The sequence below is a fragment of the Balaenoptera ricei genome, chromosome 15 (genome assembly GCF_028023285.1).
Source record: "Balaenoptera ricei isolate mBalRic1 chromosome 15, mBalRic1.hap2, whole genome shotgun sequence".
NCBI lineage: Eukaryota > Metazoa > Chordata > Mammalia > Artiodactyla > Balaenopteridae > Balaenoptera > Balaenoptera ricei.
The window spans coordinates 59,379,218-59,392,653 of NC_082653.1; the positions used below are offsets into that span (position 1 = coordinate 59,379,218).

The window sequence follows — 13,436 nt, forward strand, 5'->3', positions numbered from 1 at the left end:
TAAATGATAGAATAAATAAGGGTGAAGAGACATATTTTTCTTAGAGGAGAATTACAAAATACTCCCCTTCTAAGAGGTGGAGCTTAATCCCCCCATCCTCGAGTGTGGGCTGGACTAATGACTCACTTCTAAAGAATGGAGTATGGAAAGAGAAGAGCAATAGCTGTACAAAGGAGAAGCCTGGCAGATGCCACCTTAACCACGTGATCAGTTTTACACCAGCAGGGATGTCATGCTGGCATCATGAATGCCCTCATAGGAAGGGACGAGAAGGGTACTGCACCTCTGGTCTTCCCTGCCAAAACTGTAACCCCAGACTAGTCATGAGAAAAACATCAGACAAACCCAAGTTCAGGGACATTTAACAAACACCAACAAATACAGAGACTCAAAACTGTCAAGGTCATGAAAAACAAGGAAAGATGGAGAAATGGTCATAGACAGAGGAGGCTGATCTGCTAAGTGCAGCGTGGTACCCTGGATTGGATCTTAGAACAGATAAACCGGAAAAACAAACAAATTCTGGAGTTTAGTTAATAGTAATGCACAAATGTTAATTTCTTAGTGTTGACAAATGTACCATAACAAGCAGTTATATAAGATGTTAACATTAGGGTGAGGTGGGTGAAGGGTACATGGGAACTCTCCGTGTTGTCTTTGCAACTTTTCTGTGAATCTAAACCTATTGCACAATAAAAAGTCTATTTAACAAAGCATTTCCTCCTGATTAAAAAGGAACACAGGTTCACTGTAGATAATTCATAATATAAACAAATAAGAAACCAGCAGTTACTTACCATCAACTCTGTTAACATTCCGGTGTATTTCAATGCAATCTTTTTTCCTGTGCACAATTTTATTCTCTGCACTTTTTTTTTTTTAATTGAAGTATAGTTGATTTACAATGTGGTGCTAATTTCTGTTGTACAGCAAAGTGATTCAGTTATACAGGTATGTACATTCTTTTTAATAGTCTTTTCCATTATGGTTTATCACAGGATATGGAATATACAGTAGGACCTTGTTGTTCATCCATTCTATATATACTAGTTTGCATCTGCTAACCCCAAATTCCCACTCCATCCCTCCTCCATCCCCCTACCCCTTGACAACCACAGGTCTGTTTTCTCTATGTGAGTCAGTTTCTGTTTTGTAGATAAGTTCATTTGTGCCATATTTTAGATTCCACATATAAGTGATATCATAAGGTATTTGTCTTTCTCTTTCTGACTTACTTCACGTAGTATGATAATCTCTACTTCCATCCATGTTGCTGCAAATGGCATTATTTCGTTCTCTTTTATGCCTGATGTACTCTGCACTTTTAGCCTTACGAGCATATTCCTTCAGCGCTCAAGCATTTGGCGAGCATCATTTTGGTAGCTACTTAATATTCCATGACTTGGTCGTGCTATATTTTACTTAGCTGCTCTCCCTGCTGTTGGACATAACTTTCAGAGGTTTCCTTTGATAACTAACTCTTTAGTGTTTAATCTGAGTCTGCGTTTGGGATAGTTTTCTAATGATAGAGTCTTAAGGAAGACATAAGTTGAAGGGTGTGGATATTTTTAAGGCTCTTGACACTTATTGCCAATTTGCTTTCCAAAAGTGTACACCCATGGGTATCCAGGTCCATGGTGTGTTTAGGATGCCTGCTTCCAAAGGGCTTTCCTTATTCTTCATCTGAATATCCTCACTCTTGCACCTCTTTCTGCAGTCCCCTTGACGTTGCTTCTTCTGGGCTGTTTGCCTCTCTCTGTGCTCTCTCTGTTCCCTCCTGGGTCCTCTGTTCACCCCAGCATCACATTCCTCCAGTAAACCTCTTTCATGCTTCAGCATCTCCTGCACCAGTCCATCTATTCCTGAGGCTTCGGATATCTCCTGCATCCCCAGGCACAGCCTCACTAGCCTCTCTCTTGAGCTCTCAGTTCACATTTCCACTCTCCTTTCAGATAGTTCCACCAGGACATCCCTTAGGCGATGATTCAAACGCCACGCATGAAAGGGAAGTTGTCTACATTTCCTCTGCCTCTATCCATCACCCCCCTCGCTCCACTGCTCAAGGGCACAGCATCCCCAAGCTTCAGCCACTCAAGCCAGCCATCTCTGCCCCATCCCAGTCTCCCACTTGCCCTTTTCAGTCCATACTCAACCACATGAGTGTTCCTCACGCACCTGTCCTGATCCAGACCCTCTGCATCCTGTGCCTGAAATTCTAACAGCTTGGTCTCCCCACCTCCCTCCAGCATCCCTCTGCTCCTCATGAGGCATTATTTGTGAAACACTAACCTGGTCATTTTCACATCCCCACTTTAAAGATCCTATGGGTCCCCTACTGCCCATCGGCATGACTCCTTGGGTGCAATGCATTCAACTCACCCAATAGCATTGCCACTCATTTGTAGGAAAACTGATTCTTCTATCCTCTGTGCAAAATTTCCTCAAGCACAGAGTTTCTTTGGATGCTAAGTAGCCTTTAACACCTCTTTAAGACTCTCTGATCTCCCTTTTGAACCAAAGAAGACTTCAGACAATATTACCTTGGGCAGACAATATTACCTAAACAGACACCATTAGCAATATTTTTTTTTTCAACTCCTGGCAAATCAGGTTTCCTGTTTGCAGTCACGCTATAAATCTGCCTTTTAAAATAAATTTGTCTTTTTTTTAAAGTGCAACAATCTAAAAGATTGAGTGAATAATAGTAAAGATGGTACAGACATACCTCGGAGATACCATGGGTTCAGTTCCAGACCATTGCAATAAAGCCAATATCGCAATAAAGCGAGTCGTGTGAATTTTTTTGGTTTCCCAGTGCATATCAAAGTTATGTTCACATTATACTGTAGTTTATTAAGTGTGTGAGTGCTATGTCTTTTAAAAAGTATATACCTTGGGCTTCCCTGGTGGCGCAGTGGTTAAGAATCTGCCTGCTAATGCAGCGGACACGGGTTCAAGCCCTGGTCTGGGAAGATCCCACGTGCCGCGGAGCAACTAGGCCCGTGAGCCACAACTGCTGAGCCTGCGCGTCTGGAGCCTGTGCTCCGCAACAAGAGAGGCCGCGATAGTGAGAGGCCCGCGCACCGTGATGAAGAGTGGCCCCCACTTGCCGCAACTAGAGAAAGCCCTCACACAGAAACGAAAACCCAACACAGCCAAAAATAAATAAATAAATAAATAAATTTTAAACAAAAAAAAAAAGTATATACCTTATTTTAAAAACACCTTATTGCTAAAAAATGCTAACCATCATCTGAGCCTTCAGCAAGCCGTAGTAGTAACGTCAAAGATCACTGATCACAGGTCACCATAACAAATATAATAATAATGAAAAAGTTTGAAGTATTGTGAGAATTACTACAATGTGACACAGAGACACAAAGTGAGCAAATGCTATTGGAAAAATGGCACCAATAGACTTGCTCAATGCAGGGTGGCCACAAACCCTCGATTTATAAAAAACGTATTATCGGCGAACCACAATAAAGCAAAGTGTAATAAAACAAGGGATGCCTGTACTTGGTCATGGCAAAAGTTGTGGAGGTGTTATTTGCTGCTCAGAGTCTGGTCCCTAGACTATCAGCATCGTCAGGGAGCTTGTTAGAAGTTCAGAATCTCAGGCTCCACCCGAGACCTACTGACTCAGAATCTGCATTTTAACAGGATCGCCAGGTGATCCGCACATGCTTTTTAAGGGTTGGGAAGCACCGATGTGAATAATGAAGCCTGGGAAACACTGACCTCAGGAAAAAGTCAAAGCTATTTTTCCTTCACGATCTGGCCTCATCCAGTCCTTCTAGACGATTCACAGCCTCTCCAAGGGCTTCTCCATCCAGGGCGCAACTTCCTGCCTTAACCCGCGCTATTCCTCTCACCGGAAATACTGCCCTCTTCTGCCTCAACCTTATCATTCAGGACTCAGCTCTAATAGTAAGTTCTTTTTTCTGTTGTTTGAGATGAATTTCACGTAACATAAAGTTAACCACCTAAAGTGAACCCTTCTATGGCATTTAGCCCATTGACAATGTTGTCCAGCCACTTCTACCTAGTCCCAAACGTTCTCGCCACCCCAAAATAAAACTCTGTACCCACTAAGCAGTCACTTTAATCCCCTCTTCCTGGCAACCGTCCATCTGCTATTTCTATGGAGGTGCCTATTCTGGGCATTTCATATCAATGGAATCATACAATATGTGGCCTTTTGTGTCTGGTTTCTTTCACTGAGTATGATGTCTTCAGGGTTTATCTGGGTTGTAGCAGGTATCAGTGCTTTGTTCATTTTTAATGGCTGAATAATATTCTATTGTGTGGGTAGACCACATTTTGTTTATCTGTGAACCCACTGATGGACATTTGGGTTGTTTCTGCCTTGTAACTATTGTGATTAGTGCTGCTATGAACTTTCGTGGACAAGTATTTATCTGTTTTCAATGCTCTTGGTTGTATAACCAGGAGTAGAATGGCTGGGTCGTATGGTGTTTAAATTTCTGAAGCAATGTCCCTTCTTCACAGAGCTTTCCCTCAACCCTGACCTGCTTCCTCCTGCCCCACCACGGAATGAATTTTGCTGCCCCCTTCTCCCACTGCAATTTCTAAAAATGTCTAGCAAGGCCAGGATTCAAACCCAGGACTTTTGACTTCAAATCCTATTTTTTTTTGCACGGCCCCACATGGCTGACAGTCACTTCCACCTCAGACTGACCACGTTTTATAGAACAGGTTCAGGCTGGGAGCTTGTTCAAGGCCACTCGGCTCCTGAGTGACAGCTGGTCTCTGGACTCTCAGCTCCGATGTCCAATCTTTGGACACCATGGTCTCTACTGTGCTCCTAAATGGACAAACAGGTTTAGAAAAGGTGGCCTCTTCCATTCCTGGGGAGGCTGACAACCCTACGATGCTCCGTCACTGAGAGGGGTCACAGTCTGTCTCCTCCTGGGATCAGCCAGGAAGCTAGCTGGTTCTGCAACAAGGAACGAGCTCCAGGATCTCTGGTATGGCACATTTATTTAAGCTCTTTATACATATATATATATATATATATATATATATATGTATATATATATGTATATATATATTTTTTTTTTCCATGATAGGAGGAAAGGAAGAAAATGACTCTTTTATTTTGTTTTTCTGACTTTGCAAATTCTATGCTGTGTAAGGAACGTGCATGGAGCAGGGCACCAGGGGCACCAGGGGCAGCGGCGGCTCAGGGGCAGGTCCCCAGGCAGGCGGTGCTGGGGAAGGTCTTCCTCATGCCCATGCACTTCTCCTTGTCAATGCACAGGGTGTTGGCCTTCACGGCCAGCTCGTGCTCCAGTCGGCACTTGGTCATGACCAGCAGCTGCAGCGTGTCCTGCGTCTCCCGCAGCCTCAGCTTGAGGGTCTGCAGGGTGTCGTCGATGGTGACCACCTCGTTCACGAGCCTGGGGAGAGAGCAGGGGGGAAGGCGCGGTTCAGCCAGCCGCGCAGCACAGGTCTCCCGTGTGCCAGGAGCCAGGTGGGCGGGGCTCGGCTGGCAGGGAAGACAGAGGCGGAGCAGGCAGACAGGTGGACACACAGCAGAGCTGCTGAGGGCGATGAGTGCAAAGGGAGAAGTAGATGGGCTGCTCAGGAAAACAATCTGGCAGTTCCTCAGTTAAACATAGACTCGCCAAAGGACCCAGCAATTCCACTCCTGGGTAGGTACCCACAAGAACTAAAAACAGACACTCAAATACTTGCACAAATACTCGTGGGGCGCTAATAACAAGAGTCAACAGGTAGACACAGCCCAAATGTCCATCGACAGATGAATGGATACACAAAATATGGTCTATCCCCACACTAGGATATTACTGAGACCTAATGAAAAGGAATGGAGCAGCGGTACGTGCTCCAACATGGATGGACCTTGAAGACACGATGCTGAGTGAAAGATACCGACACCAAAGCTTATATATTGTCCGATTCCATCTATACGAAATGTCCAGAATAGGCAAATCCATAAAAAGAGGTAGTAGATTAGGGGTTGCCAGGGGCTGAAGGGAGAGGGATAGGGAGTGACTGCTAATGAGGATAGGACTTCCTTTTGGGTCAAATGAATGAAAATGTTCTGGAGCTAGCTGCACATTGTAAATGCACTAGGTGTCACTAATGGTATGTGATTTTATGTTGTGCGTATTTTATCACAATTTTTTTAAAAACCCAGATAACAGGGCCTGACTCATGTAGCTAAGATGGTCAGGTGTGATGTCTGCTCTTGGCACCCATCTCAGGTCCCACCTGTGCCCCGGCTGCTGGGAGTGTTGGCTGCTGATGGCTCCTAGGGCCACACGTCTCCAGGGAAGCCAACGGCTCACCAAGGGGGGTGGGTACAAAAGGCCATCCCCTGCCTCAGGGCGGAACCAGCTCCGTGGTGTAATTCATGCTCCAGAGTTCCCCGTGGGATCAGGCTGAAGCAGGGCTCCCCTATCCTGAAGCTCTGCTTCTGTGGGACCTTCCCAAGGCACCAGGAAAAGCCTTTCTGAGGAGGGAACGTTCGAACTGAGAAAAAAGATGCGAATGAGCTGGCTGTGTAAAGATCAAGAGGGAAGCACTCTACAGCCGGTGATCTAGAGAACTCTGTGCGATGCTGGTAATGTTCTAGATCCGCACTGCTGGATCCGGCAGCCACTAGCCATGCGGAGCTCATGAGTAATTGCAATGCAGCAAGATCAACTGAGGAGCTGGAGTTTTTCATCGTTTTTCACTTTAAGTCATTTAAATGTAAATGGAAGAGCCACCCCCAGCTGATGGCTACTGAATTGGACAGTGTGGCTCTCCAGAGAAGAGCACATGCAAAATTGATTGGTCTGGATTTTGTTCTCAGTGCGATGGCAAGGCGTTGGTGGGGCGGTGGGCGCTGAAATGGGGAATGATGTGCTGATTCAGATTTGGGATAACCTCCAGGCTGCTGGGTAAAGATTAGATTGGATGGGGATAAGAGTGGAGGCGGGAGAGAGATTAGGGTTATTTCAATATCCAGATTGAGTGGGTTGAAGAGTGTCCCCCAAAAGATATGTCCAAGTCTGAACCCCAGTACCTGTGAACGTGATGCTCTTTGGAAGAAGGGGTTTTTGTAGATGTAACTGAGTTAAGGATCTTGAGAAGAAATCATCCTCGATTTAGGATGGGCCCTAAATCCAATGACTGGTCTTGTAAGAGAAAGGAGGGGGAGATTTGAGACACAGAGACACACAGGGACGAAGGCCATGTGAAGACGGAGGCAGATGCAGTGATGCAGCTACAAGCCAAGGACCGCCAGCCACCACCAGAAGCCAGGAGAGGGGCCGGGAGAGGATGCTCTCTCAGAGCCCCCAGAGAGAACCAACCCTGTTGGTACCTTGATTTCAGATGCTTGGCCTCCGCAAGTTTGAGAGAATAAATTTCTGTTGCTGTAAGCCACCCAGGTTTGGTAATTGGTCACAGCAGCCCTAAGACAGGAGTATACCTGGTGAGCTGTGACGGTGGGTTGGTTTGGGGGCTGTGCCCTGGGACCCACTGAGGGACAGTGAAACTGTGCTCAGGACTGAAGGACACGCTGCTGGGAGGACTTGGGTTGATATCCCAAGGATGAGCATCCCCACGACACGCCTGAGCTAGAGAGAGGCGACAGAAGCAGCCTGGAGACCCTTCTTCCCTCGGGGCTCTCTTGAGCCGCGCTGTCCAGCGATGGAAATATTCTGTTCCGTGTCCCCAGCCGCACGTGGCTCCTGACCACTTGATATGCAGTTTGTGTGAATTAGGACCTGAATTTTAAATTTTATTTCATTTGAACTAATTTAAATGCAAATCTATAGAGACTTTCATTCTGAGGAATGGAGGACTGGACATGGAAGGGACCTGCATGCTCAGAGAGGGTCAGGAGAAGAGGGGCCACCTGCAGGAGGAAGAGGAGAAGGACCCAGAGGTGGTAAGGGAGGGGATGGAGGGACAAAGAACGTAATGCGTGGACGGGGCAATTCAGCTGCTGCAGAAGGCAGACAGCTTGAGTGCTGTTGTCCGCTCGGTTCCCAACACACGTACGTATAGTTGTGCACACATACACACACATAGTACACACACATGTGCACACACACACATACACATACACTGCCCAGGACTCTTGAGCCAAACACGCCTCACCCATGCTCTCTGTCTGCACCCCTTGGTGGCGCAGTTGGTGGACGGGGAGGCAGGGAGCGCGTCCCAGAGCAGGAAGTCCCCCGGGACAACATCTGGTCCCTCCCCTTAAAGCTCGGTTGTGTGTAAGCCTCCCTGGGGTGGACAAATGGGTGATCAGAGCCTCTGCCCCAGGGTTGCTGGAGCCCAACCTGAGCATCTAAGGCGCAGGGGCAGGTGGAGGAGGGGTCAGGAGAGCTTCCCCAACCCCTCACCCAGGACCTGGACCCCACCCCAGCCCACGTGGGGCAGGACCCTGGCCACACGGCACCCACTTCTGGGGTGAAGACCTTCCAGGGCAGCAGCGGGCTGAGCAGGTAGCCAGGCCTTCAAGCTCGAAGCCAGGCGTCGCTTTGCACCCCACCCCCGACACAGCCGGCTTTTCTGTCTCCCACAAGGTTATCTCAGGCAGTAACCGAGGCCGTGCAAACCTCAGCGCGTGGAACCACCTGGCGTCTTCTCTCCAAATACTTTCCCTCCTCCTTACTTCTCCAGCGCTCTTCTCCACATCTCAGCTCAGAAGGAAGACAAGCCACTGAGTTGTGGGGGGATTTGTTATGCAGCAAGAGTGAACGAAGACAGTGCCCCCAGCATGGAGGGAACAGAGCAGCCAAGTGACCAGCCCCAAGTCACACAGCATGTTCATGGGAAGCTAATCCCCCATGTCCAACGACCACTTCCTTCCTTGCCCGGTCACCATCCCATTCCAAACCCCTCCCCCAGACTCACAAATCCTGTCTCTGGGGCTGCGTGAGTGTTTTGCCCCTCTCCTGTGAGGAGGCCCTTTGTCAACAGAAGCAGCCCTCCTTAGCTAAGCAGGACAGGCAGGGTTAGGCTATTCCGAGGGCTCTCAGCTGAGAACTTCACAGAAAGGGCGGCGGAGGATGACTGAGGTGTGGGCTGGGCGCCTCTTTTCTGGGAGCCTGGAGAGAGAGAGGGCGACGCCCGCAAGGGGAAGGGCCACATCTCTGGGCTGGGCACCTCCCTCTTGCTGCTTTTAGGGGACAGCTGGAGGGTTCCCGGAGCAGAACAGAGCTACGAAACCATCCTCACTTAGATGAGAGGGCTGCAGTGCGGGGGGGTGGTCTTCGCGGTGGGGGGGCCATCAAGGGCACCCCCAGAGCCCCAGGCCCCCACCCAGTGCCCTGTGGCGTTGTGGGCCTGGACGTCCTGACTGGTGGAGGGTCCGTTTTCCAGACCCAGGCTTCCTGGCAGCTCCAGAGACCCACCCCTCCCCCGCCGGCCTCCACCACTCACTTGAACTGGGGCATGTCCCTGCACAGCTCCACGCTGGGCCGCCGGGTCCGGCACTCCAGCCTTGTCTGCGCCACCTTCAGTGGGCACTCCTTGGCCATGATGGACCTTTCCAGCAGCATGATGGTGTTCTCCGTCTGGAAGATCTCCTGCAGCGTCTGCAGAGAACATTTGGGGTATCAGAAGGAACCTGATCTTGAAGTCAGCCAGACATAAGTACCCCCAGAGCCGAGTGTTCTCAATAGATGTCACCTCACTGTGGGTGAAACATGCGTTCTCCTCCCTCTCATCACTGGATGCCCTAGATCTGTGAGCAGTTCTAGTTTTCATGGTGCCCCTCCCCTGCGAGAAGGCTCTTTGTGGGTGGGCTGTGCTAACACCCCTCTCAGACTCAGCAGGGCCCAGTGGCAGGGCCCAATGGCGAGGTGACATGTGCTCTGTTCCTGACAAGCTGAGATGCTGTACCCTGCCATGGTGCCCCCCCAACATCCTTCCTTTGGCTAATCTATTCGTTTACTGTCTATTTCCCTCACTAGCATGTAAGCTCCCAGAGGTCAGGGGCTTTGCCTCGTCCATTGCTGTATCCCCCATTGCCAGGAACAGAGCTTGGTGTAGAGTGAGGGCTATCAGATAAAATACAGGACGCCCAGTTAAATGTGAATTTCAGACTCACAGCAAAGCATTTTTTATCGTATGTCTCAACTACTGCCTGAGACATAGTTACACTAAAAAATCATTTGTCGTTGATTTGAAATTCAAGTTTAACTGGACATCCTGCATTTTTATTTGCTAAATCTGGCAACGCATAGTAGGAGCTCAATAAATATTCATTGAATGAATGAATGAATGAATGAATAAATGAATCACAGTGGGATCCAGAAGTCTAGATTTTTAGCTAGCTCCCCAATGGTCCTTATGCACACTGAAGTTTGGGAACAGTGTGCCCTGAAACTTATATGGTCCTGTCCATCTCAGATTTTAATACGGGGAGCAGTACTTACACGTGAGTATGCCAGCGCTCCTGAATGGAGTGGGCACTGCAGGTCTAAGACCCCGTCTCGCCTTCAGGGACTTTACAGTCATGTTGTTTTTCTCTTTGCCATGGGCTATGAAATATTCACAAATCATAACAGGTACTGGGATGCCTATTTTAGCTGGGTTGGGCCCATATTCTACGGGCAACAAGAAAATTGCTTAAAAGATGATTTTTTCCAAAGAATTAAAGTCCTGGCTTCCCTATTACCTTAAGAAAAAAAGCCTACAAGGAGAGCATTTCTCTACTTCAAGAGAACAAAAGGATGTCCTTTTCCTCCTGGGGGTGAGATGGAGGCAGAGTTACCTGAGGGCAGGGGGCTGCACTGCCTCTTTCAAAGCCCACCGAGGAGGAAGGCTGACCCCTCAAGCTGGTCCTCAGTGAGCCACCCAGACCAGAGCAAGGCCAGCCACACGCTGGTTAAACATTATCCCATGAGAATGTTCTGTGCCCGACACGTGGGAAGGTAAACACTCCAGTGAGTGGGGGGAACACCCCTCTTAGAAGCCCTGGGGATTTCCCTCAGAAACCTGCCCTTTGGGTATGCAGCTATGCAGAGCTCAGAAAACACCACCCTAGCGTACTGTGGAAGAAAACTGAGCCTTCTAAACAGGAGAAATGCTTCTCAGCACCACACTGCCCCGCGTGGAAACAGCCCCCCCACCTACTACCTCGATGGCCCTATTGGGGGGTACCTACTGCTGGGGTTCAGTGAGGGGGACATTACTGAGGTTTGGGCTGCTGGTGGTGCCCAACCCAGGATGCTTCTCTTTTTCTCGCCAGTAAGGCTGCTGCCGGTGGAACCGAAGCCAGTGGCCTGTGGCTGCGCCTACCTTGGCTTCTCCTGTTTGTTCTCTCCCCTGCCCCTCTGGCCCCCAGCTCGGGGCCTGAAATGCTACCAAAGGCCTATCTCTCTGTTTTTAAAAAAAATTTTATTGAAGTACAGCTGATTTATAATGTTGTGTTAGTTTCAGGTCTGCAGCAAAGCGATTTAGTTAAGTATATTCTTTTTCATATTCTTTTCCATTATGGTTTATTACAGGATATTGAATATAGTGTCCTGTGCATACAATAGGACCTTGTTGTTTATCTATTTTACATATAGTAGTGTGTATCTGCTAATCCCAAACTCCTTATTTATCCCTCCCCCCACTCCCTTTCCCCTTTGGTAACCATAAGTTTGTTTTCTATGCCTATGAGTCGGTTTCTCTTTTGTAAATAAGTTCATTTGTGTCATATTTTAGATTCCACATATAAGTGATATCATATGGTATTTGTCTTTCTCTGTCTGGCCTACTTCACTCTCTAGGTCCATCCATGTTGCTGCAGATGGCATTATTTCATTCTTTTTTATGGCTGAGTAGTATTCCACTGTATATGTGTACCACATCTTCTTTATCCATTCATCTGTTGATGGACACTTAGGTTGTTTCCCTGTCTTGACTATTGCGAATAGTGCTGCTATGAACATAGGGGTGCATGTATCTTTTTGAATTAGAGTTTTCTCCGGGTATATGCCCAGGAGTGGGATTGCTGGATCATATGGTAACTCCATTTTTAGTTTTTTAAGGAACCTCCATACTGTTCTCCACAGTGACTGCACCAATTTACATTCCCACCAACAGTGCAGGAGGGATCCCTTTTCTCCACACACTCTCCAGCATGTATGACTTGTAGACTTTTTAATGATGAAAAGGTCTATCTCTTGAGTCTAAAAAAGGGGCTGACATTCATTCACGTGCTCAATCATTTCTTCATTCACTCATTAATTTACAGATTCATTGATTCGCTTGTTGACTTCACTGCCGACTAGGCACCTACTGGGTGCTAAGCGCTGTTCTAGGCAGTGGACACAGCAGCGCACAGAACAGGCAGAAAAACCCATCTTCACGGAGTTACATCCCAGTGGATTATTCACCCATTCCTTTGCTCCTGTATGCAACATTTACTCAGCACCCACAAGCCCTTACTATTGTACAACTGCAACCATCTTTACCATCACAGAAGTTCAAGTTCCTTCCTGTCTGTTAAAAACACGTACTGGACGCCTTTAGTGTGCAGGACATTAGGCTTCCAATACATTTCAGTGTCCCGGGAACGCTCGTGTGAGCACAGCAGAGGGACAGGGACACAGCAACACAACAAACGGCAGCTCCTGGAGCACTAAAACCTACTAATTATTTTCCAAACCTGCTGACCACTTCCAGGAGCGTGAGCACCGCCTCCCAGCACTTGCTCCTCCCCCTTGATTGACAAAGAGTAGCTGGGAAATCCAGAGACTTCTGCCGGCCGCAGGCTCCAGTTAACATTTGAACAAGCCTGCTCTGCCTTCCTTATATGTATCTTTCTAGCCACCCTCTACTTCTGGCAAGTGCTGTTGGTTTTCCAGCTGTAGAAGTAATATACATTTTAAACAACTTGATTGAAACAGAAGTATAAAGTAAACAACAGCCCAGGTGGCACCGGGGTAAAATCGGGAAGGCCGCCCAGGAGTGAGTGAATTTGGAAAACCCTGTATCATACTGTGTGTCCCCCACTGGGCACCTAAATACAGCAGGTGAGAGAACTGAGAGGGAGCTGCGGAGCTTGGGGGCGGTGATGGTGGAAGGAGGGTGGTAAGGGGCAGGGCCCACTGTGCAGCCCCCTGCCCCCCATCTCCTCCTTGGGGCTGCCTTCTGGAGGTGCTGGGGGAGGCGGGGTGGCTGGAACCAACTCTTGGTGTTTCTTCACCACCCCCTGTCCCCACTGGCATTTCTTGGGCGGGCCTGCCTGTGGATTTTCCAGAACAGTAGGGGTTTTCCAGAATTGGCTGCTCTAGAACCCACTGATGACTCACACCCAAGGCAAATCTGCCCAGCTGGGTCTATACTGTGACATAAAGGTTCTCTGGAACCTCCTGTCCAGCCTCTGTCTCTCACTGTCAGGGTCCTCTTCATTGGAAGGGAGAAAAAAGACACACACACACACACAC

General features: G+C 48.2%; 1 protein-coding gene across 1 annotated transcript in view; it reads right to left on the minus strand.

Annotated features, from left to right (window-relative positions):
- Positions 1-5,138: 5,138 nt before the first annotated feature.
- The window catches only part of TEKT5 (tektin 5), a 37,658-nt gene continuing 29,360 nt past the window's right edge, over positions 5,139-13,436 (minus strand). Inside the window, exons 6-7 of the mRNA XM_059897780.1 lie at positions 9,436-9,590; positions 5,139-5,423 (exon numbers count right to left, since the gene is read on the minus strand). Coding sequence (XP_059753763.1) covers positions 5,207-5,423; positions 9,436-9,590 — 372 coding nt within the window. The 3' untranslated portion in view covers positions 5,139-5,206. The remainder of the gene's footprint in view (positions 5,424-9,435; positions 9,591-13,436) is intronic.